Genomic DNA, 26,352 nt, shown 5'->3' on the forward strand with positions numbered 1-26,352 from the left:
TATATAAGGGAGCGATAGTAACTGCTTTCTCCCCTTTGATAATCTGTGTATTTGGTAGTAGTTTCCAGATTGTTTCTGGACATTTTCTAAATGGTGTACTGTGTCTTTCAGGGCAACGATCAGGTCCGATTTGAGCTTACCTGCTACGCCATGTACCCTGAAGTTAAAGTGAGTTGTGAAGGAACCGAAAAAGCATTGACTATTTGGAATTATTCCAGAAACGGGTCAAAATCCAGTTCCTTCAGTTGTGTCATCAGCCGTCTGCTTTCACACGTCAACACCTGCAGCACGTGACTTTCACATCATCCAGTTGCGCGGCATAAAGTACATGCCAAGCACATTTTCCACTTTCTTTCTCCCCTTCAGATTATTGCTCCATGGCGGATCCCAGAGTTTTACAATCGCTTCCGTGGGAGGAAGGATCTGATGGAGTATGCTGAGGTAACGCATCACCACGACAGGGTGTCTTCGTAACACGTGCATCGTTCGTGGGGGCCGATGCATGTTTGTTTTTGTCTTGTTTCGATGTGTTTTACCCCTTGACCACTAGAGGGGGATCCTGCTGTTTCAGTAAAATCTAAGTGCTCTGTGGATCCCAGTCGCCGCTATCAATCTCTCCTTTCCTGTGTTAGACTGGGGAGGAGCTCATTGGAGCTGATTACTAGCACCTCAAATGTTCTGTATTCTGAGCTCCAACATCTCTTGTTGAATATTAGCTTCATAGTAATGTAAAGCTCCTGCATCCTTAAAATAAACAGTGCTGCCACTTAAAATCTCCAAATCTTGACAAATTTGTACACTGCTCATAATGTAGTTATTCAACAATGACCTCTAATAAATAACATAAGGACCTTATTAAAGTCAAATCATATTTCACATTCTAGTCATTTGGCAGATGTTGGTATGCAGGGCAGTCGATGTTATGGGTTTAGCTGTTTGGAACGTTGCAGAAATATATTGAAATAAAGTCAATGTCATATAGAGAATATTCTATTATTTCTTTGGTATTGAGTGTCTTCCGGCATTTCCTTCACCCCCAGAAACATGGCATCCCTGTGCCTGTCACCCCTAAAGCACCCTGGAGTATGGATGCCAACCTCATGCACATCAGGTGAGAAGCAGACCAGTGACTTTCAGGGCTTCCAGTTCAAATGAAAGGACCTGAATTGTGAAAACCAATGAATGTCAAATTGTATTTACATTTGAACTAGATATATTTAGTTTTCAGACGTTTTCACCAACGTCTGAAAACATTTCATTTAATTGATCTGTCCACATAGCTATATCTGACAATCCAGTGACCTAACCTAGTTTAAACCACTCACATCTGTGTCGCCTAGGATTTCTTCAGCCTAACATCTGATTATTATTGTGTTCGCATGCTTTGTTTCTACTTCAACCTCCACCCTGGGTTAAATGTGTACTGTTTATTACCTGTCAGTTGTCGCCACAATCTTCTGATTCAGCAACAGGGCATTGGCTTGTCATTAGCCTATATGAGGGCTGCCCAACCCTTTTCCAGGAGGTCTACCTTTCTGTAGGTTTCCTCTTCAGGTCATTGGCTTGTCATTAGCCTATATCTGGGCTGACCAACCCTGCTCCTGGAGATGTACTCTTGTCTATGTTTCCTCTCCAACCCCACTTGTGACTTACCTGGTGTAGATTTTCATCTAGCTAATTACTAGAATCAGTTGTGCAAACCTAGGGTTGGAGAGAACCTGCAAGAAGGTATATCTTCAGGAACAGGGTTGGGCAGCCCTGGCCCATATGAGGTACCTGCTTGCATAAACCGTCATAGAATGCTTATGTTTATAGCCTACATTTACACACACCTACACAAGTGTAAATGTGCTATTTATCTCACATTAGCAAGCAGGGGGATTTAGGGTCCCCAGGACTTCTCCCGATGTAGAAGGGCGAAAGGAATATGTGTATTCTTCAACATACTGTCTCATTGTTTTTGTATCAATAGCTATGAGTCTGGAATACTGGAAAATCCCAAGGTAAGACTTTGTTCCTGATAAACAGTGGTGACTGATGCATGCATGAGCAATCTGACTAATCACACAGGACATTGATTAGCTGTTAACCCAACACAGTGGTGACAGATGCATGCATGAGCAGTCTGACTAATCACACAGGACACTGATGAGCAGTTAACCCAACGCAGTGGTGACTGATGCATGCATGAGCAGTCTGACTAATCACACAGGACATTGATTAGCTGTTAACCCAACACAGTGGTGACAGATGCATGCATGAGCAGTCTGACTAATCACACAGGACACTGATGAGCAGTTAACCCAACACAGTGGTGACTGATGCATGCATGAGCAGTCTGACTAATCACACAGGACATTGATTAGCTGTTAACCCAACACAGTGGTGACAGATGCATGCATGAGCAGTCTGACTAATCACACAGGACACTGATGAGCAGTTAACCCAACACAGTGGTGACTGATGCATGCATGAGCAGTCTGACTAATCACACAGGACATTGATTAGCCGTTAACCCAACACAGTGGTGACTGATGCATGCATGAGCAGTCTGACTAATCACACAGGACACTGATGAGCAGTTAACCCAACACAGTGGTGACTGATGCATGCATGAGCAGTCTGACTAATCACACAGGACATTGATTAGCCGTTAACCCAACACAGTGGTGACTGATGCATGCATGAGCAGTCTGACTAATCACACAGGACACTGATGAGCAGTTAACCCAACACAGTGGTGACTGATGCATGCATGAGCCGTCTGACTAATCACACAGGACACTGATGAGCAGTTAACCCAACACAGTGGTGACTGATGCATGCATGAGCCGTCTGACTAATCACACAGGACACTGATGAATAGTTAACCCAACACAGTGGTGACTGATGCATGCATGAGCAGTCTGACTAATCACACAGGACATTGATTAGCCGTTAACCCAACAAAGTGGTGACTGATGCATGCATGAGCAGTCTGACTAATCACACAGGACATTGATTAGCCGTTAACCCAACACAGTGGTGACTGATGCATGCATGAGCAGTCTGACTAATCACACAGGACACTGATGAGCAGTTAACCCAACACAGTCGTGACTGATGCATGCTTGAGCAGTCTGACTAATCACACAGGACACTGATGAACAGTTAACCCAACACAGTGGTGACTGATGCGTGCATGAGCAGTCTGACTAATCACACAGGACATTGATTAGCCGTTAACCCAACAAAGTGGTGACTGATGCATGCATGAGCAGTCTGACTAATCACATAGGACAATGATGCCAGATTCAACAGGTTGTTACTATCACGTCCTCCTGCAGTCTCTGCTTCAGAAGAGGAAACCCATCACCAAACTGTACCTTTTACTCATATTAAATTACTCCCTTAAGCCTGTTTGGTAATTTATAGATTTTCTTCTTGTTAACAGTATAGATTTGTTTTTGCTTCTTGTGCTTTTATTTGTTCATAGCAATAGCTGGTAAGAGTCCATTGAGATAAAGTTAACATAGTGGAGAGGGTAGAGACCCTGCCCCTGTCTCTTCCATTAGCTTCAGCACAGAGTGACCAAACCCTGAGTGCCCAGTGGTACAGAGTTAGTTTGATGTCTACTGCGGTCAAGGCGGTACACTAAGGCCACCCCTTGATGACCCAAACCTCATCCTTCCTCGTTGCCTCTACTCACCCTGAGCCCTGCCGGGCTTGGGAAGAGCCTGGGACACACAGACACTGACTTGTCGTCAGAAACGGCTCCCATAATTCCCCATTTCATGGGAGCTGGGGGAGGGTTAGGGTGGCGCGCCCAGCTGGGCCTCGTGCCCCCCCCCCCCCACCGGGGCTCTTCGGGAACCATTGTCTCTGGTTTGCGCCGCCGCAGGCTGCAACGTGGGAGGGACCCATTTCACCGTGACACCGTGACACCAGAATGTCACCAGTAACAGTAAAGTACAAAGGTGGCGGGCAGACAGATGAGCGTCCCAATGGACGGGGTGTCAGGGAGCCCGGGCTCCCCCCGCCTTCGCAGTACAGGGGCAGGAGTGTAAGGCTGGCTTGTCTCTGTCCCCGGCTCGCCCTGTGGAGACATGCAGCCTGAAAAGAAGCCTCTCAATAGCATGGCCATGTATAGTATGACCGTGTTGTGGAATTGATTTAATTCATTGTTTTAGTCCCATTTACGTTCACAATGAATTTATCAATGGAGTTAAATGCGATGAAATATTTATGGTGGCACTAATAAAAGTGACAAAGGGATTTGAATAAATTACGTGGAGCGTGTTATGATCCTTTTAAGGTGGAACAGACTGTAATAATTCAGTCATTTACATGTACTACCCCAGGGTTCAGCTCCCATATCAGATAGACATTAGGGAGTGCATTTCAGTTGATCACATTTTTCATTGTCTGTTGTTACCTTTTACTTTAGATTTTGTGCCTCAATTTAAAACCGTTGCAGGCTTCTTGTAAACCGTGCTCTAAAGGGATTGTGAGAGCACGATTGGCATACAAATATCACTGTACTGAGGTCAGCATGAGCATGACAGTCAGTCAGCTGAGGCAGTGAAAAGGTCACCTCAGCTGTGTATAGGATGGCTCCATTCCGCACACTGACAGATGTGGACAGGTAAGGTCCAAGTGGTTGCTCGGACGTTTCTACTGAGGACAGGGTCAGGTGGCACTGTTACTGTTGAAAATAGTTGAGTTCTCCACCACTGCTCCGTTGTGTCTGGCCTTTCACTTCTCAGCTGGGCTGTATCGTGGTCGTCCCCATTGCCATTGTGGTTCTAGAGAAGGGTTGGGTTCCAGTATCCGTGAATGATCGTTTTAATGATGCAAACGAATGTCTTTGAAGTGTGTAAACTGCGAAGATGTATCATTTAGTGGTTTAAGCTAATTTTCATATGTGATTGTGCATTACTTTAATTTGTTAATTAGTTTAGTTAGTTTCCCTGAAACACAACCCAGTCTGATGTTCTGTGTGTGACCCGTCGAGCGGTCCAGGCCCAGGCCTAGGGGTTGACACTCGTCTGCGCTCATTAAAACCTCAACTCTGTCTAAATGATAGCCCTTGGCAGGGCTTCCCCTGGCCCAGTAGCACTAGAGGAATGAATGCGAACGCTGTCTGCTAAAAGCAGGGGTCCTTTGATCAGGCCTGGGCTCCACTGGTTTTCACTAAAGAGGAGGTAACTGAACAACCAGTCCTGTTACACACTGGATATTTAACTTGTGTGTTAGTTTGGGAATGACCCGGCCCATGCTGTGGCTGCCTGGGGGGAAGGATGCGTGCGTGTGTCCGTCCAAACTCAGAAAGCTAGATTTGGAATTTGTCCTCCTAACCCCTTGGTCAGATGTATTGTCTGGTCTGACCTATGCTTGTGGCTCAGTCTAACTCTGTATTAGTTCCTATCTTCTTGGTTTGGGTTTTGATACAAGTATTGGCTTTAGTGCCAGGCTGTTGGTAGATACTGTAGACGGAGACCAATGATAATGTTAGTCAAATGTAGATGGGTCTGGGTGTTAAACATGACAAATAGTTCACACACATCAGATGTAATACATTCTCTCATTTCAATGTGCCATGTTTGCAAATGGCATTTTAAAGACACGGCCAGACTTGAGACATGGTGATTTAAGTGTCATTTCCAAACCAATGGGCAAGATTCTCTTTTTTCCCTGCCATACTCCCTTTCCTCTCCCTTTCCTCTCCCCACCTCTGCCTTTTCTTTGGACGCCTCCGGACTCGATTGAAAGGCAATGAGGCAGCTAACATGTGGAAAGATAGAAATTTACTCGCTTTAAGTTCATGCTGCCAAAGCCCTCTTTCTGGGGGCTGCATTGAGTGGGCCCAGAGCAGCTCAACAATATGGCAAGACTGGAGAAAGGCTGCACAGGGAGCTGGTCACAGCGACATGATGGCTGCGCTTCACGCCCCATTTGATACCAATGCCGTCAGTCTCTCTTTCTCCCCCTCCCTCTCGCTCTCTCCCACTCTGTTCCTACCTTTTTCTTTTTCAGGGCCAGGGGCTTTGGGACAGGTCCACCTGCGGGGGGTTGGAATTGAAATGCATTGATCTCTAGGCAATGAAAACTACTCCCTTTAGCTTTCCATTTCTCTGTCCCCCACTTTAATTCAGTGCATCTCGTGAGCATGCATGTGTTTGAATTTGGATTGCGTGTGTATCCATGGGATGTTTCTGTGTTGGAAGGTAGCATAGCACATTTGATTAAACAGTGAACTAAAGGCAGCAGAATTATTGCATCTTTATTGGTTAGGATTATGCCGTCATTAAATCGCTGTTGTTGGTAAGTCAACTCTACCCCACTGTAGTCACTATAAAGTAAGATCTGTTTTTCTGTTAGGGAATTCATTTTCTCTACTCCTTCCTTTAGTTTGTTGTCCGTCTGGGCACTGAGGCAGAAACTAAAAGGTATAGACTGGAGCCGTCAAAGTTTGTTTTGTGTTTAGTTAAAAGGAAAGAAGCGATTGTGCTTTCGCTGTGGCTGACAGAGATTAGTTATTGTATGATGATTCTTTTCCATCTGGTAAAGGTTTCCATTTAAATGCACCCAGTAGTTATTTTGCATAGTCCCCCTGCAATTTGCCTCAGCTCAGGGGACATTGGCCATCGTCTGGTTGTAATGTGGGGTAATTGGCAGGGGTGTCAGCCCGATTTATTCAAGTCCTCAACCATCTACTCCCCCTAAATGATGACAAACGTCTGTCTTGGCTCCTACGACTCCATAGGGCTCTAGGAAAAATAGAGGTGGGTTGTTGTTGTGTGGTTCCTATGAAGATACATTCTTCTGCAAAAAATGAATAAAAGGGAAAATGTCTGTCATAAAATCATGTTCCGGAGATGCACAGAAGCATATGGGGAGAAGAATCTGGTTGACAGAATTGGGAGGTGTGCTTGTGCTTTTCCAGACAGCCGGTGAATATTGAGTGTTGCAGTCACTTGAGTACATTCTGTCATGGTATCGGGGCTGTTTTGACTTAGGAAGTGTCTTTCATGAATTGAGGTCTCTATCTTTTTCTCTCTCTCTCTCTCTCTCTCTCTCTCTCTCTCTCTCTCTCTCTCTCATTGAATATCCTCTACCCCCCCCCCCCCCTTTCCTTGGTAAGGTGCCACACAAGAGATATGACACCAAATTCAGGAGGAAAAATAGGACATTTATTTGACAGCATTTTTCTTTTCATTAGCACCCTTCTTTGAGGATCTTATTGGACTTAGTCCCTCAATAGACCAACTGCTTGCTATGTTCTTCACTGAATTGCTTTTTAGTCCCAGTTGTTTTTTTAAAGTTTATTTGAATCTCTTTTTGCCGAAGCTTCAGCAGTTCTACCTGTCGTCCAAACACAAAAGAATACAAAACCTGATCGTAACAAAACACTTAAAAAAATTTAAATACCATAAACACAAACGTACTGAGATAAACAGCTAGGGTGAAATGTGAATGTCATTACAGAACCATGCTCCAGTCAACCTGTACCTGATGACCAAGAACCCAGAAGACACCTGTGAGAGCCCAGATGTACTGGAGATTCACTTCACCAAAGGTCTGTCTCAAAGGGCTGTTTTTAATCTCCATTCTATCCAGTTTGAACTGCATGGTAGTATAACCGGTTGATGTTGCTAGTCCTACCAGATGCAAGCATCTATGACTGTTAGTTCATGATTCAGAACCATGTTGTTTGACTCTTAGGCCTCTAGCTCAGCCACGTTAATAATTCAGACCCAGGATGTGGTTTGACTCTTAGGCCTCTAGCTCAGCCAGGTTAATAATTCAGACCCAGGATGTGGTTTGACTCTTAGGCCTCTAGCTCAGCCAGGTTAATAATTCAGACCAAGGATGTGATTTGACTCTTAGGCCTCTAGCTCAGCCAGGTTAATAATTCAGACCCAAGATGTGGTTTGACTCTAAGGCCTCAAGCTCAGCCAGGTTAATAATTCAGACCCAGGATGTGGTTTCACTCTTAGGCCTCTAGCTCAGCCAGGTTAATAATTCAGACCCAGGAAGTGGTTTGACTCTTAGGCCTCTAGCTCAGCCAGGTTAATAATTCAGACCCAGGATGTGGTTTGACTCTAAGGCCTACAACTCAGCCAGGTTAATAATTCAGACCCAGGATGTGGTTTGACTCTAAGGCCTCTAGCTCAGCCAGGTTAATAATTCAGACCCAGGATGTGGTTTGACTCTAAGGCCTCTAGCTCAGCCAGGTTAATAATTCAGACCCAGGATGTGGTTTGACTCTAAGGCCTCTAGCTCAGCCAGGTTAACAATTCAGACCCAGGATGTGGTTTGACTCTTAGGCCTCTAGCTCAGCCAGGTTAATAATTCAGACCCAGGATGTGGTTTGACTCTTAGGCCTCTAGCTCAGCCAGGTTAACAATTCAGACCCAGGATGTGGTTTGACTCTTAGGCCTCTAGCTCAGCCAGGTTAATAATTCAGACCCAGGATGTGGTTTGACTCTAAGGCCTCTAGCTCAGCCAGGTTAACAATTCAGACCCAGGATGTGGTTTGACTCTTAGGCCTCTAGCTCAGCCAGGTTGATGATTTTTTCCATCATCCTGTCCTCCATTGGCTTGTGCACTGATCACAGCCTCAGGCTGCTGTAGACCATGTGCTTGCCTGACCACCCAGACGGAGAACAGCTCCAGCGCTACTAAAACAGCCTGCCTGGGGCCGCAGAGGGGCCCGGAAGCATTGCGTTAGCTCATAGAACTGAGGGAGGCCCGTGTGATCCACCACCACAGGACTAAACAGAGGAAAGGGTTACTTTTGCACGGACAAGGGGGCCGTCCCATCCTGGGTCAAGAAGCACAGATGTCTCATGTCTACTTCCTGGTCACAACTGTCAGTGTGTAGATTGGGCCGTAGACCGCTGGGACATCAAACGACACGCAGGATGTTAGGCCGTTACATTTTTATGACCTTATTACTACACTGAAGCACTAATGAAAGATCCCTTTTTTTAGTAGCTTGAAGTGTGATTTACTTTGTGTTATGTTTTGTGCAACCTACAAAGGTTTTGTGGGGATTGTGTGACAGTTTACATTGCTTCAGAAATGTGTGAAATATCAAAAAAGAAAGGCCATGATATATTTTATGCACAGCAGCGCTTTATGAAACGATATGGTAATGTAAACTGTCATATCCTCGTATAACTTGCTTTTGCCTTGGCCCATTGCTCATTTGCAATGAGTTATGTTCTCTCCACTTATTGAGTGGAGATGACAAAAGCTGTTTTAGTGGCTCCCACAAAGGCTCCAGCTTACTCCTCCTCCTCAAGCACAACAGCGCTACAATAATGTTTTCTTTCTCCATCTTTTCATCTCCCACCAGCCTTTTTCCAATAGGTTTTCTCACTGATTAAAAAGAATTTTAACTACTAAACTTTTTTCTTCAGCAAAAGTTTCTCTCTTCTCTTCTTTTTTTTTTTTTTTATCCCTCGTCCTTTCAGTGAAATAAGGGGAAAGGAAAAAGAGACAGAGAGGAAAAATGTAAAGCAGTAATTTTTCCTACAACTGTGTCTGCTGTCCCATTGTCTGCACTGTTCACTTCAGCACTGAAGAAAAGGCCCGGGAGGGAAAGAAAGGCCCAGTGAATGATAGACCCCGCGAGATGGAAGACGAGAGGCCAGGCTCGGCTCCCGCGTTCACACCCTCACTTAATTTATTTGAACTTTTAATCTAATTATTAACTATTTGGGGGATCAGGGGGCTTTGTCGGATCGCTATCCGTGTGTGGAGTTTTCCTCAGGGGCCAAGGATTCCCGGGATATGGGAATGGACGAATGACAAAGCCCTTGTCTGAAAATATTTTGTCAAGTCTTTTACGTGTCATTCGAACAGGGCTTACATTGGGGCCCATTGAAAAGCTGCTTTTTCTCTGGGACTTGATTGGCAACTGCAAGCATGCTAAATGCTAATGAGCTCCGTATGATAGGAATGAATATCAGTAGGTTTTCTTTTTGCCCCTTCCTATTTTTTCTTTTTCTTCTGTCCTCCATGTCTTACTCTTTTTAGCCTCCCACTTCCCCTCTATTTCCCAGTATATTCCCTCTGTTCCACTCATGTCCCTGTCTATTCCCCCTGACCATACATTTCCTGGTCTTTTGCACCTCCTCCACTCATGCCCCTGTCAATTGCACCTCCTCCACCCATTCCCCGGTCTATTGCACCTCCTCCACCCATGTCCCTGTCTATTCCAACTCCTCCACCCATGCCCCGGTCTATTCCAACTCCTCCACCCATGCCCCAGTCTATTCCAACTCCTCCACCCATGTCCTGGTCTATTCCAACTCCTCCACCCATGTCCCGGCCTATTCCAACTCCTCCACCCATGTCCCGGCCTATTCCAACTCCTCCACCCATGTCCCGGGCCTATTCCAACTCCTCCACCCATGTCCCGGCCTATTCCAACTCCTCCACCCATGTCCCAGGCCTATTCCAACTCCTCCACCCATGTCCCAGGCCTATTCCAACTCCTCCACCCATGTCCCGGCCTATTCCAACTCCTCCACCCATGTCCAGTTGATTTAGGAGCACCTAGGCGTGTGTGTGCATGTGTTGGTGTGCTCATTAGGGATGGTTGATGCATTATTTCTCACACACACACACACATACATACATACATACATACAAATAACTCCATGAGCAGTGGGTAGCTATTGGTAGACAAGGTACGGGTGACACAAAGCCTGGCTTGTGTAAGTCAATTAGGAAAGGGCCTGCCTGCAATTTCACAGCCTTCAAATTAGTAGGGCTTTGTCATTTACTAGTACTTCTCACCACCTCCCATTGAAACACTTAACCATTAATACTCCTCAACCCCTTCTACCTCCACCCTTCACCACATCTAAATATCCTTAACTTGTCATGGGCTCTGGCCTCTCCCGTGTGAATTGTCTTCAGTGCATGGTAAGCAGTCTTCTCGCGTCAGCCATTGTTTGTGAACCTGAGTGTATACGTTCAGTTTGGATGGCAATTTGCTCATCTTTAGCCACGTTAACTGTCTTAAATGGGATTAATCAAAGCGCAGTGTATGTATGGCAATTAAATTCCAGATCAAATACAGCCCACGTCCAAGTAAAAAAAAATAAAAAAGCTTTGAGTCCAAGTGTGGAACGTGACAAGCTCTCCTTTCAAAGTCTCAGGGAGGCGTATAGTTAACCTGAGTATTGTGTACAGTGCTGTGAAGTTGCCATGCGTTTGGACGGTTGGCCCCGACTGACTGGTTCCATTTGTATCCACACAGGGGTGCCAGTCAAAGTGATCAACGTCAAGGATGGACAGTCCAAGGACACACCACTGGGCATCTTCTCATACCTTAATGAGATTGGGTGGGTCTGACCTTCTACCAGAGCCGCTGGAGCGCCTTTAGCTTCTCTGTTTGTCCCAGCCGGCTGTTCACTGTCTTCTGCATTCCCGCTCCTCAAGCATTAACCATAACATCTTCATTTTGGCATTACACGTGTGGAACAACCTCTTGGTTTATTTTCTTTTGGCTAGTTTTGCATCATATGCCAAAAATATTTGGAATAATAAAATATTCATGAGGATTTGGGGGCCAAAAAATATCTTTGGTCTGTAAGTTCTGGACGCCCCTGGCAGACCCGATTTTAAATCCTTACTGCAGTGGTTTCTGGGTGTGCATATGGCCAAGAAATACTGATTTATTAGCTATCGTGCTTAGTGAGAAAGCCCTTTCTAACCTGTTGTGGTCTCTCAGAGGGAGGCATGGAGTTGGGAGGATCGACATTGTTGAGAATCGCTTCATCGGCATGAAGTCCAGAGGTAAGGCAGTGACAAGGTGTGATGAGAGAACCTCTGTTTGAGGAGAACCCTTGATGGAATCAATAGGATGTATTTAATTGAAAAGGCATATTCTTTCACTGACATTGATTAAAATGTCATTCTGTTTTGTAGAGATGGGTAAGTTAGCACAAAGACTTAATACCTAGACCAGGTCCTAGACCAGATCCTTTTTGTAAAGCTTCTTGTCATATATAATGCTTTCATGCACTTAATGTCAATGCTAAAAGTGGACCCCACTACTAAAGGTAAACATACACTCTCTGTGGCTCTCTTTTTCCTTTCAGAGGAATGGATCATTATTAGTAATAATACACTGCTCAGAAAAATGAAGGGAACTCTTAAAGCACGCATCGGGTCTCCATGAATGAAATAATTTAAGATTCGTTGAGAACAAAATGACGTAACAACAATGGAAACCAAGGGTTGATGCCCTTCTGTGGCCCTGTCCAGTTCTCCTTGTGTACCAGCCCGTGTCCTGGTATCTCCTCCATGCTCTTGAGACTCTCCTGGGAGACACAGCAAACGTTTTGACAGCATGTATGGATGTGCCATCCTGGAGGAGCTGGACTGCCTGTGCAACCTGAATGGGCTGCAGGTACTGCCTCATTCTACCAGTAGTGACAAGCAAAACACACTAGCAAAATGCACAACTAGAGAAGAATCATTCAGGAAGGATAAAGAGAGAGCAGTTGTCTGTGGCCACCACCTGCAAAACCATTCCCTTTTTGTGCATCTGTCGCTTAATCGCTTATGCTTCCTAACTGGACAGATTGATATCCCTGAAGTTTAATTGACTTGGTGTTATAGTGTGATGATTACGTGTTCCCTTAATTATTTTGAGCAGTGTATATTCAACTTTTATAGCCCTGTTCATTACAGAAATAGCATGATGATGTAAACCAACAACAACAGAAAAAGCTATTTAAAAGTGCTAACTTAATAAATGTGTCTATACGGTTGGTCAAAAGACTGACGGTTGGGAACATTCATGGCTTCTGTGTGGTCTGGGGTCACAACACCATCCACACTATGCAGCATATGTGGACTACATATGTTGTTGCAACACACATTGCATGCTCTTTTAATCCACTCTCTGTTTAAAGGACTTTATTGGCATGAGAAACATTTGTTTATGTTGCCAAAGCAAGTGGAAAATAAAAAAGCTACAGTGTGGGAAAATATAATGTGTTACCCTGCTGATTTTGTATGTTTGCCTACTGACAAAGAAATGATCAGTCTATAATTTTAATGGTAGGTTTATTTGAACAGTGAGAGACAAAATAACAACAAAAAAATCCAGAAAAAACACATGGCACAGATTTTATTAATTGATTTGCATTTTAATGAGTGAAATAAGTATTTGATCCCCTCTCAATCAGAAAGATTTCTGGCTCCCAATGTCTTTTATACAGGTAACGAGCTGAGATTAGGAGCACACTTTTCTAATCTCAGCTTGTTACCTGTATAAAAGACACCTGTCCACAGAAGCAATCAATCAATCAGATTCCAAACTCTCCACCATGGCCAAGACCAAAGAGCTGTCCAAGGATGTCAGGGACAAGATTGTAGACCTACACAAGGCTGGAATGGGCTACAAGACAATCGCCAAGCAGCTTGGTGAGAAGGTGACAACAGTTGGTGTGATTATTCGCAAATGGAAGAAACACAAAATAACTGTCAATATCCCTTGGTCTGGGGCTCCATGCAAGATCTCACCTCGTGGAGTTGCAATGATATTGAGAACAGTGAGGAATCAGCCCAGAACTACATGGGAGGATCTTGTCAATGATTTCAAGGCAGCTGGGACCATAGTCACCAAGAATACAATTGGTAACACATTACGCCGTGAAGGACTGAAATCCTGCAGCGCCCACAAGGTCCCCCTGCTCTAGAAAGCACAAGTACATGCTCTGGTTTGCCAATGAACATCTGAATGGTTCAGAGGAGAACTGGGTGAAAGTGTTGTTGTCAGATGAGACCAAAATCAAGCTCTTTGGCATCAACTCAACTTGCCGTGTTTGGAGGAGGAGGAATGCTTATTTCACTCAGTAAAATGCAAATAAATATATAACATTTTTGACATGCATTTTTCTATTATAATTTTTTTTAATTCTCTCACTGTTCAAATAAACTCCCTTTAAGAGTGTGCTCCTAATCTCAGCTCGTTACCTGGATGAAAGACACTGGGAGCCAGAAATCTTTCTAACTGAGAGGGGATCAAATACTTATTTCACTCATTAAAATGCAAATCAATTTATAAAATCTTTGCAATGCGTTTTTCTGCATTTTTTTGTTGTTATTCTGTCTCTCACTGTTCAAATAAACCTACCATTAAAATTATGGACTGATAATTTCTTTGTCAGTGGGCAAACATACAAAATCAGCAGGGGATCAAATATTTTTTTCCCTCACTGTAGGTATCACTTTATTTTGAGAGTCTCAAATGTGTTTCTGTGGATGCTGACAATAACATTTCAACTAACTATTCTTTCTACTAACCTTAACTTTTATCCTAACCTTAACCCTTTACCTTAAGCCTTATTCTATACCTAATCCTAACATTTGCAAGCAGTTGCCTATCAACAGATAGTTTGTTGAAATGTTGTTAATAGTGATTCTATACTATATGTAAACCAAAGCAATGATAAATAACAAAAGTGAAAATAAAAATGAACAAATTTTGAATGTTTTGTTAATGCCTAATTTTATGTTATCCACAGTGATGTGAAAATATGCAAATAGTTACAAGCTTTTTCTCACTCCCTGACAAAAACACACACTTCACAGATAGTAACTTCCTGACGCAAACTCTCCAACTCAGCACTCACCCACTCCTGCACACAATGTCTCATTCACTGAACTGAACTTCCCAGGCGAAACGTCTTTATTGTTGCTGTACCTGTCACCACAACGTGGGCCGTGAGGGGTGCGATGTTTGTGACCATCTACCATGTCAAACAGCATGTCACTCACTCCCCTAGTGACCCACGCTGCCTTTGTACTCCTCACAATAATCTGACTGGCAAATTGACTCACCAACACACTCCTCTGGCTTTGAGTGGCAGGTGGAAATTGAAAAAATGGGAAGCCCGCTTTTGTCCCCCTTGGCTGCATAAAAGATCAAAGCTTATCTTGTCCGCGGTAGCGGGCGATGAGCAGAGTGAGGTTTGACAGGGGTGAATAACTAGTAAAGATTGTGTGTGTTTCTGGGACCGATGGAGTGTGTCATTTCCTTGTATGTCTTGAGAAGGTGGGGTCAGGAAGGCCTGGGATGGAAATGGTTGTCATTCCGCCACAAAGTTGTTTGTAAGTGGTGTGCCTGGGTTATCCCTTGTCTGCATTCACTTTGTGGTGGACCATGTTGTATTGAGAATGTTTAGAACATTCTGTTTTGATGGTTGTTTGATATTGTTTGGTTTGATATTATATGATTGTTTGATTTGTTTGGGAGGATACGTGAAGCGATTTTGTTGTTTTTCAGAGTAGTGCTGTCAAATCAGTGCGTCCTTTCTGTATTGTTGAGTACAAGCTTTAACATTTTTCTTTTGTTTTTTTTAAGGCTTGCGCATCTGTGAGCCTGTAGGCGCATAGACTTAATCCAAGCTGCTTAATATTCTGACTCCTGATCAGAGCAGGAAGCAGACTTTAATGTGTCTGTGTGTACATGGGTGCGTGCGTGTGTGTGCATGGGATGTAACCCCATAGGGGTCTGCTGGCTCAGCCCAGGTGGGGTTAATGCTTGGTCTTAACCCCTCCACCCCCTCCAGCAGAGTGGCCCCACAGACAGATAAACTGTTTAAAAGATTAATACTTGGAAGTCAGTGTTTTTATTTGCTTGGGCTTAACTGACAAGCCGCAGTTGGTTTAGCCAAGGAAGATAGCCTTTTATTGTTTCTAATCTAAACTAACTGCTCTCTTCTGGGTACTTAAGGTAAACTGGGTTAGAGGGCAGTTTTAACTGTTTGATCAGATAGTGGCAGCGGAACTGTTCCTGTTTTGCTTGGTGTAGCCTGTTCTTTCCACTAAACCCACTGACTTTTGAGGTTTAGATGATTAGCAGTTTTGATAAGTCCTGTTTTGGGCAGCCAGGGTAGTTGAAGTGCTTCTCAGTTTTCAGCTGATGTTTTGGGGTCTGCGCCCCTCACCTTCAGGTGGCCACTAACACAAGAATTGTATATAACCCTGGAGTCTTTTAAAATCAACACACGGTTAAGGACCCAACACAAGTTGCCCATCCACACATGGGAAATCACTGAGATTCCACTCAGTGGTCTTTTTTTGGCCGTTTTTTCTTTGGCCCTTTTACCTAATAAGACAGACAGCTGAGTGACAACTTCATTTCTCCTGTTGGCCCATCCCCGTCCCCCCTCTCTCCATGCTTCTCAACACTGCAGTGGTGGGAAATTGTAGGGTAGGGAGAGCCTGGTCCCAGATCTAGGCAGACGGGGGCCTCCTACCCTGTCATTTGCCCACGACAATCTCATTCTGACTGGGGGGAGATACCGTGGTGCTGGCCTGTCTGTCAGGTTGAACATGGATTGTGCCTAATAGAGCTGTCTGAGTTGAGTTGGTCCTGGAAGGAAGGACAATGAGGCTATCATGCACACAGGAGTAACCGTAATCCTCTTTTGACCAATTCTGTTTTGTATTTTCTCCTTCCTTTTTGGAGTCTGTGAAGCTGCTTCACTATTTATAAAAGGCAACATTTAATTAGCTTATTGAGGTTAGGGAGCCTATTGTTTCTAGATGTATTTGTCATAATATATTGTGTGTGTATAATATAATGCTGGATTAATTTGCTCATTGAAGAAACGTAAACTTTTTTTGTTTAATCCGTTCACTTCACCTATGATTAAGACTAAGATGGAGATCTGGTCTGCCAATCTGTATACATAAACACAGAAAAGATTTTGCTGTACGAAGTTTTAGTCAGCGCTGTTTTTGGATGTGTGTTTGTGCATCCACAGGTATCTATGAGACCCCAGGAGGCACCATCTTGTATCACGCTCACCTGGATATAGAGACCTTCACCATGGACCGAGAGGTCAGGAGGATCAAACAGGGCCTGGGAATCAAGTTCTCAGAGATGGTCTACAACGGTACGTTTAGTATGTAACGCAAATGAAAACCCAAACGGTCCTTACTAGAAAATGGTTCTTTAAAATCAGACGTCTGTCCGACTTTATAATAATATATTCAGAGTTGATCATTCTCACTTGCTTTCAAAGCCTACCTTGATGATGAGTACCTTGATGATAAACAGACGGTGCCCACTACATTACAATGGGCAGCGACCCCCTGGCGTGGGTGGTAAATAGTGAATGACAGCCAAATGACAGCCAAATAGCGAACAGCCAAATCAGGTTGCACAATGAGTATCTTGTGATTGACAGGTAAGTAGTGAGTGTGTCAGTCGAGGTAGTGTGTTGTTGTGTATCTCTGTAACTGAAGGAACGGGGCCTAGCTGCCTGTCCACCGGGCTCAGGTGTCCTAATCCCCCCCCCCCCCCACCCCCGGACTTCCTTCATCTCTATAATAGGATCACAGCCATTAGAGACTGATTACTGAGCCACAGCAATTAAACCCTTATGGGCCAGGCACAGAGACCAGGGGAGACAGGCACACACACAGGTACAGGCGCTGGCTAGCTCCCTCACAGAGATTTGAGTCATTATGGTGTTAAAGTATGAAGTACTGCTGCCTTTGCTTGTTGTTGGCCTGGCGTACTACATGGGCCATTCCTTAACCAGAACGGGGGGGGGGGGGGGGGGCTGAGACGCAGCTGCAGCGATTGAACCAACACTCACATGAGGGGTAGGATGGTGGGTTAGAGAAACCCAGAACATCCAAGTGAGGTTTTGGGAGGCTTGGCCTTTTATTCGTGTCCTTATTTCCGTTTCAGGTTTCTGGTACAGTCCGGAATGTGACTTTGTTCGCCACTGCATAGACAAATCACAAGAGAACGTGGAGGGTAAGGTGCAGCTGTCTGTCTTCAAGGGCCAGGTCTATATCCTGGGTCGTGAGTCTCCCAGATCCCTCTACAACGAGGAACTGGTCAGGTAATGACCTCAAATGTTACCGTAATCTGCAGTGTGATTAGTTAGAGTGTGGGCATAATCTATGGGTACATTATAATTAGTACATTAGTGTGTGCACTTTAACTGTTGCTTGCTAAAGTCACTTGGCTTCATCCTCCACTGAGCAACAATAAGTGGACGCTGGCTACAAAGACATCATGAGCAGGGGTGTCATGCTCCATTTCTGGAGGGCCCTCTTCTCTCTCCCTCCTCCCCAGTGGCTTCTTAGCTGTGGAACAGGGAGTCCATTCAGGCCTTGACCCCTATGCCCTCTGCCCCCTGGGCTGGCTCAGTGCTGACCAAAGCAAATCTCCCATATGCCCCCTTCTATCTCCCTGCCATTGATAATGGCATTTAGAGCCAAAGGAGAGGATCGTTTTGCTTTTAGGGGCAAGGCACAAATGTCATGCTAGTTAAAGGACTAGGTGCAGCCTTCCACTTTCCTCTGTCTCTCTCTCTCCCTGTCTCTATCTCTCCCTGTTTCTGTCTCTCCCTGTCTCCCTGCATCTTTATCTCTGTATCTTTCTGCTCCTCGTTCACACAGTCACTTTGAGACGTGCGTCTTGGGGCGACATGATGTCGGGGTCACAGAGGGTCTGGTTGCATCGGAGGAGTCCTTAGGGGTGTTATTATGAAGTAACAGATGTGCTGAATGTCCTCTGAAGGGTTCCATTCTGGCCCGATGTCCACTTACGCCACCCTAAAAACCGTCCCTCTCTTTAACACACACATACACACACACCATTTTCCCCTCTAATCCCATGCGTAGACCTGGCTGTCCTTACGGTCTTCTCAACCTTGTACGGTTTTCTCCACAGGACCCAGTAAAGTGTCACAAACACACTGGCATGGCACTATATTGAAGCTGCATTGATCTGAGAGAAATGTTGCAGCTTCCATGTTTATGTTTCAGAAGTGGTTCAATGTAAAGTCAGGGTGTCAGGGTCAGTGAAGAATAATAGAAAAACATTTAAATGAGTAAAACAGTGTGTTTACAATAAAAAAGTCAGCCGTTCAAAAGTTTAGGGTCACTTAGAAATGTCCTTGTTTTCCATGAAAACATACATCAAATGAATTTGAATAGGAAATATAGCAAAATGAACAGGAATTATAGTGATTGACAAGGGTAGAAATTTTGATTTTTAACTGAAATAATAATCGTCCCTCAAACTTTAATCAAAATAATCCTCCATTTGCACAAATTACAGCCTTGCAGACTTTTGGTATTCTAGTTGTCAGTTTGTTGAGGTAATCTGAGATTTCACCCTATGCTTCCTGAAGCATCACCCACAAGTTGGATTGTCATGATGGGCACTCCTTATGTACAGTCATGCTGCTCCCACAACAACTCAATAGGGTTGAGATCTGGTGACTGATGGCCATTCGATTATAGACAGAAAGCCAGCTGGCTGCTTCTTCCCTAAATAGTTCTTGCATAGTTTGGAGTTGTGCTTTGGGTCATTGTCCTGTTGTAGGAGGAAATTGGTTTCAATCAAGCACTGTCCACATGGTATGGTATGGTGTTGCAAAATTGAGTGATAGCCTTCCTTCTTCAAGATCCTTTTTACCCTGTACATTGCCCCTACCATGCTTGACAGAATGGCGTCAAGCAATACTCTAGCATTTGGTCTGCGTCTCACAAATGTGATCCAAAGACCTCAAACTTAGATTAGTCTGTCCATAACACTTTTTTCCAGTATTCATCTGTCCAGTGTTTAATCTTTTCTTTTTATTGGCCAGTCTGAGATATGGCTTTTTCTTTGCAACTCTGCCTAGAAGGCCATCATCCCATTGTTTTGTAGGTACTATTTAATGAAGCTGCCAGTAGAGCTCCTGTGAGGTGTCTGTTTCTCAAACTAAACACTCTAATAATTCGATCTAGAGACAGTTTATGCTGTTCTGTGAAGGGAGTACTACACATAGTTGTACTAGATTTTCAGTTTCTTGGCAATTTCTCACATGGAGTTTCAGGAGAAAGTTTGTTTCTGGACATTTTGAGCCTGTAATCAAACCCACAAAAGCTGATGCGCCAGAAACTGAACTAGTCTAATAAAGGCCAGTTTTATTGCTTCTTTAGTCAGCATAACAGTTTTCAGGGGTGCTAACATAATCGCATAAGTGTTTTCTAATGATCAATCAGCCTTTTAAAATTATTAACTTGGATTAGCAAACACAATGTACCATTGGAACACATGAGTGATGGTTGCTGATAATGGGCCTCTGTATGCCTATGTAGATATTCTGTTTCCAGCTACAATAGTCATTAACAATATGTACACTGTATTTCTGATCAATTTGATGTTATTTTAATGGACAAGAAAATTGCTTTTCTTTCAAAGAACATCTCTATGTAACCCCAAACTTCTGAACAGCAGTGCATGTTTTCTTATTACCTGCATTAGCATTTGTTCGATGTAAAGCACCCTGTTAGTTTTTAGGTAATCAACGTAACCAATTAGTTTATATGGGTCAGGGTCAGGCCAAATCACTGTGTTATGGTGTGCCTCTGGCACAGTGATAGGCTGCTAGATTAAATGTAAAAATGTATTTACAGTGTATATAAGTCTACACACCCCTGTTAAAATGCCAGGTTTTTGTGATGTAAAAGAATGAAACAAAGATAAATCATGTCAGAACTTTTTCCATTTTTAATGTGACCTATAATGTGAATTATTCAATTGAAAAACAAACTGAAATCTTCAAAGGGGGAAATCAAAAATATAATTATTGTTATATTTGGGGATGTGGCTTCAGAATTAACCAATCAAATTCAAACTCATGTTAAATAGAAGTCATTACACACTTGCCATCATTTAAAGTGACTCAGGAGAAGGGTACAAAATAATTTCCAAGCATTAGATATACCATGGAACAGAGTGAAGACGGTCATCATCAAGTGGAGAAAATATGGCACAACAGAGACATCACCAATAACTGAACGTCCCTCCGAAATTGATGAAAAGACGAGAAGAAAACTGGTCAGGGAGGCTTCCAAGAGGCCTACAGCAACACTAAAAAAACTACAGGAATTTCTGGCAAGTAATGGCTGTGTGCTACATGTGACAATTATCTCCTGTATTCTTCATATGAATGAACTATGGGGTAGGGTGGCAAGACGGAAGCATTTTCTTACAAAGAAAAACATCCAAGCCCGGCTGAAGTTTGCAAAAACAAACATCAAGTGTCCCAAAAGCAAGTGGGAAAATGTGTTATGGTCTGATGAAACCAAGGTTGAACTTTTTGGCCATTATTCCAAAAGGTATGTTAGGTGCAAAAACAACACTGCACATCACCCAACGAACACCATACCCACGGTGAAGCATGGTGGTGGCAGCATAATGCTTTGGGGCTGTTTTTCTTCAGCTGGAAACGTGGCCTTAGTCAGGGTGGAGGGAATTATGAACAATTCCAAATACCAGGCAATTTTGGCACTAAACATTCAGGTGTCCGTTAGAAAGCTGAAGATGAAGTTCACCTTTCAGCATGACAATGACCCAAAGCACACATCCAAATCCACAAAAGCATGGCTTCACCAGAAGAAGATTAACGTTTTGGAATGGCCCAGCCAGAGCACCGACCTGAATCCAATTGAACATCTGAAGGGTGATCTGAAGAGGGCTGTGCACAGATGTCCTCGCAATCTGACAGATTTGGAGCGTTTTTGCAAAGAAGAGTGGGCAAATATTGTGCTATATTAAAATCAAAAGGTTCTTCAACAAATTATTACTCTAAGGGTGTGCACACTTATGCAACCAGGTTATTGTGGGTTTTTTATTTTTCACCCTCAAAGATGTCAGTTTGTTTTTCAATTGAATTGTTCACATTATAGGTCACATTAAAGGTGGAAAAAGGTCTGACATGATTTATCTTTGTCTCATTCTTTTACATCACAAGAACCTGGCATTTTAACAGGGGTGTGTAGACTTTTTATATCCACTGTACATAATATTGGTGTTTCAAATTGCTTCTAAGAAAGCATGGGCCAAGGCAAATAACCTGTGTCCCCACTGCCCTTTTCTCCAGACCTTCCCCCATTGCCCACCGTGACTTATGCGTTCCCCCATAGCCCATCATGACTAATACCTTCCCCCATAGCCCACCATGACTAATGCCTTCCCCCATAGCCCACCATGACTAATGCCTTCCCCCATAGCCCACCATGACTAATGCCTTCCCCCATAGCCCATCGTGACTAATGCCTTCCCCCATAGCCCACCATGACTAATGCCTTCCCCCATAGCTCTTCATGACTAATGCCTTCCCCCATAGCCCACCATGCCTAATACCTTCCCCCATAGCCCACCATGACTAATGCCTTCCCCCATAGCCCTTCATGACTAATGCCTTCCCCCATAGCCAACCGTGACTAATGCCTTCCCCCATAGCCCACCATGCCTAATGCCTTCCCCCATAGCCCACCATGCCTAATGCCTTCCCCCATAGCCCTTCATGACTAATGCCTTCCCCCATAGCCCATCATGACTAATGCCTTCCCCCATAGCCCACCATGACTAATGCCTTCCCCCATAGCCCACCATGACTAATGCCTTCCCCCATAGCCCACCGTGACTAATGCCTTCCCCCATAGCCCTTCATGACTAATGCCTTCCCCCATAGCCCTTCATGACTAATGCCTTCCCCCATAGCCCATCATGACTAATGCCTTCCCCCGCCCTTAACTGCTCACGGATCTCAAGCAAATATTTCAAATGGATTTTATTTTATTTATACTGTTGCTTAACTGTCCACATCGAATAGAAAAGGTTTCCAGATTTTGTTCTATTTACAGAATCTGCAACTCTTTCAAGAGACACTACTCATAGAAAAGGAGCCTAGTTCTAAGAGGTTGATTATGATTTTTTTTTCTCTCCCCAGCATCTTTATTCTGTTATTCTTTGACTTCCTCTAGCATGGTGTGTCTGTAAAGGATGAGTGCAGGTCTTAGATTAGCAGTTGAGGGCTCAGTAAAGGAGGAACAGAGGGTGGTTGGGGGTCAGCACCACAGGTAGAAACTACTGTAATTACACTGAGAACAAACACTCTATTTCTCTCAAACACACACACACACACACCTTTACAAATACACACACAGCCGAGAATAGGATAGCCTACATAAAAGAAACGTTCAATGCGCCATGGTTACATCACAGGAGTTGCTTACAGAAGGGTGGTTATGAAGAGAAAAATATTAGGTGATGAAGTAAATCCATTTCCGCTACTTAAGAGTGGATCTGAAACTGTGTTGTCTACAAATGGCTTGTGGCTGTTTGTGTTTGTGTTCTTTATGTCAACATGTCTGTGGGGGGGTGGGGGGTTGTCACAAAGATAAACAGTGGGTTCTTTCTGGGAAAAATGTATAAACTTTTTACAAAGAGAGGAATATAAATGGTGAAATGATCCATGTGGATAGTTACGCAATTCATCATGTCACCTCTCTTGTGTGCTAGATGGGCATTGAATCTCCTGTATGGTGTTGAATGAGTTGTATGAGCCGTTTCCCAGCCACATAAGCCTACACACTAACATGCCTTACATCCCTCCTACTCTCAGTATGGACGTGCAGGGAGACTACGACCCGTGTGATGCCTCCGGGTTCATCAAGATCAACGCTGTCAGGTCTGTGTCCTTCAAAAGCTACATCGAAATTGTCAGGACGAAAGGATTAGTACATTTTTATTGAAGTTGGCTTTTTGAGTAAAACCTGCAACTATTTTGACAATTGTACCTGTCTGCGGATGGTGTCTAGTCTCTATATGCTGGGGTGACCCCTGGGATCTATCAGTAGCAGAACATTGACTGGATCTCGGTTTGCTCCTGTGGTTCACTATCATCCAAAAAACCCAAACATCAACTTACCCAATATTACAATACAATACTGATATTCCTCATATATTGTTCAATTATTCTCAATCCAGTTGTTTGCTCTACCACAATGTTGTGTATGGATTGGGGATTTGATTGTCATTCTGGAGGTTTCTTTATACACCGTTGTTGCTTAAAAAAAATTAATAATAGTAAATCTTTCTGCAATTACATTCCTTTATGTAATTCCTTAATAGATTCCTCTGTGAAACTTACTGGTGGTGAGAAACTGTTTGTGTGTTATCCATTCTGTCTTTTGTTTTTCAACTGTTTCTTCTGGTCTCTGTTACCTTAATGGTTGAATACTTTTTCTTGTCAGTTCAGATTAATGTACACTGACTACCTTTTCTGTCATATTGCAGGCTGAGGGAGCACCACCGTCTGCAGGGTGAAGCCTCCTCCAACCGCTAGGCCGTTGACATGTCTCTCTCCACTGTCTTCAGCCTCTTTAAGACCTTCCAGTGTGTACTCGTTGCTTTCATCCCACCAGAGTAGTTCTCCAATTGACTGTTTCAAATTTAGAGCTGGATGTGACAGTAGGTTATAATAAAAAATAAAATAAGTGTCTATTTCTCTTTTCTTTTGGTGTTTTAGAGTTCATGAAAATGTTTACCTTCATATAGCATATAGATATTTGACCTTATTTTGTAGCAGTAATCACATTCGAGAGAATGGACACTAACAATCTTGGTTCGTCAGTGCCTTCAATACCTTGATATTATTTTATCATTTTGTATTATTTAAATTACTTTTTTATGCCTTCATGTCTTCTGCCTGACTGGGTGATATCTTTGCGCTTTTCATCCAGAGAAGGCCACGGGAAGACCTTACCATCATGGGTGAGAACTCCACACTGTCCCCATCCAAGAGTTCAAATATGGTGGAAGTTATAAAATTACCCTGAGACAAGCAGTCAAATTATGCAAAATTATTTCTTTAAAATTGACTTAAATAGAACAATTTAAGTGATGAGTTCCAGAAAATCCATAGTTTGATTATATATTGTTGTTAGGCCCAAGACGAAGGTGTGATTTATTTAGGATATTTGTTTTAGGGCTATTTTGCTTCCGGCTAACGGTGTCATGAACTTAAGAAGTATCAGGACATTTTACCAAAAACCAGAGAGGTCGAAACTTGGCCACAAGTGGCTATTCCAACCAACAGAATTACAAGCACACAAAAATTGCTATTTATCTCATCTGACTTGATGAGAATTTAACACTGGATTTCCGAAAAAATCAGTGTGGAGGAATGGCCTAAAATCCCTGTTTGTTCTCCTGTCTTATAAACATTTTGATTATACCAGTTTTGGTGTCTTAGCAAGCAGAGTGCGCTTGAGCTAAAAAAGTCAATTTGACACTTGTTAGTTTTTCCTGTTGTTTTTATACTTGTCTTTTTCAGAAGGCCAATCATTGTAATGTTGTAAATACCGGGTCTCTAAGGCAACGTGAAACAAAAACTTGTCCGGTGGTGTCTTTACCACAGACTGAGAACGCCCTAGTCCTCGCCTCCATTTCATTGTGGTTGACTTTCTCAAGCAATTGTGTGTATAAAGTAATATAATTTGACAAATATTGATCAGTATTTGAATACATTATTTCATATAATGTTGCCAGTGACACGAGGCGATGGTGGCCTGTTCATCTAAACTATATGAGCCAAACCCTCTCAAGGTGTGGAGTGTCCTGCTCCACAGAAGTGGGGTAGTCTGGATGAGAGGCTGCCCTGAGCCTGAGGTGGATCCAGACAGGAGCCCTCCTGCTGGGCCTAATGACCAGTGGGGGATCCCCAAGTCGTTTCAGTCCCACCATAAACTCTCATTCCCGCTCGATTACACCGCAGGCGTCTCAGTCTGCCTGGTCAATTACCAGCTAGCCTCGGCATTTAGAGATGCGTGCATACATTCAGCCAGGTCACCCATAATCACTAGCCTTGCCAGAGGCAGACGCCTATTTTTTTGGGGGGGGGGTGGGGGCTGGCTGGCTGCCGAAGCTGTCTGGCAGTAGCTCAGTATAGCTCTCTAGCCTACCCAGGTCGATGTAAATCTGTTGTGAATAAGGCAGATTTACACCATGAGACTATACTCATTTAGGGATGTGAGAGAAAAATCAGGTGAGAGCAAAAAACACGAATCTGTCTGGATGACATCATGTGAATGTCCTGGGACGTTTGCGTGGCGTGTGTTGTCTGCGTCTCATCTTTCAGTGGCTGCCAGACTCCTGCTCCAGTCACCTGCAGCTCCATGGCTACCTGTGACTCGGCCAGGTATGAAATCAGCGACACCTGACCAAGGGAATTAATCATCCTTGAACTTGCGTCAATTATCCTTCATTACCCACTATGCGTCACATTCCCTAGGGAGCGGCCTCACAATTGGACGACATGAAAGTCAATGAATGCAGGTCTAATGGACGCTCTTCTGTCGCTCTCTACTCTCTGCCACTCTCACGGCGGACAAAGGCCCCCATTGTTCCCAGGTTACTGTAGCGTCAGGTATGAGGGTCCATTGATGCAGGTGACTGATTTATCTCTGCTGTTACAAAATAGTATTGTACAAAATGGACTGTAGGCCAACTTATTGCTGCAATATCTCATA

The 26,352-nt window shown here is 43.7% G+C and overlaps 1 protein-coding gene across 2 annotated transcripts in view; it reads left to right on the plus strand.

Annotated features, from left to right (window-relative positions):
* ass1 (argininosuccinate synthase 1) overlaps positions 1–24,330 on the plus strand; it is a 41,745-nt gene extending 17,415 nt beyond the window's left edge. For both annotated transcript variants that reach the window (XM_010877797.4, XM_010877798.4), the window contains exons 5-15: positions 112–168; positions 367–441; positions 1,041–1,111; positions 1,973–2,003; positions 7,468–7,558; positions 11,258–11,342; positions 11,732–11,796; positions 16,785–16,916; positions 17,720–17,876; positions 23,445–23,510; positions 24,119–24,330. In XM_010877797.4, the coding sequence (XP_010876099.1) occupies positions 112–168; positions 367–441; positions 1,041–1,111; positions 1,973–2,003; positions 7,468–7,558; positions 11,258–11,342; positions 11,732–11,796; positions 16,785–16,916; positions 17,720–17,876; positions 23,445–23,510; positions 24,119–24,167 (879 nt within the window). In that variant the 3' untranslated portion in view covers positions 24,168–24,330. The remainder of the gene's footprint in view (positions 1–111; positions 169–366; positions 442–1,040; positions 1,112–1,972; positions 2,004–7,467; positions 7,559–11,257; positions 11,343–11,731; positions 11,797–16,784; positions 16,917–17,719; positions 17,877–23,444; positions 23,511–24,118) is intronic.
* The last annotated feature ends 2,022 nt before the right edge of the window (positions 24,331–26,352 follow it).

Source organism: Esox lucius, chromosome 14 (assembly GCF_011004845.1).
Source record: "Esox lucius isolate fEsoLuc1 chromosome 14, fEsoLuc1.pri, whole genome shotgun sequence".
In the NCBI taxonomy this organism is placed as follows: domain Eukaryota; kingdom Metazoa; phylum Chordata; class Actinopteri; order Esociformes; family Esocidae; genus Esox; species Esox lucius.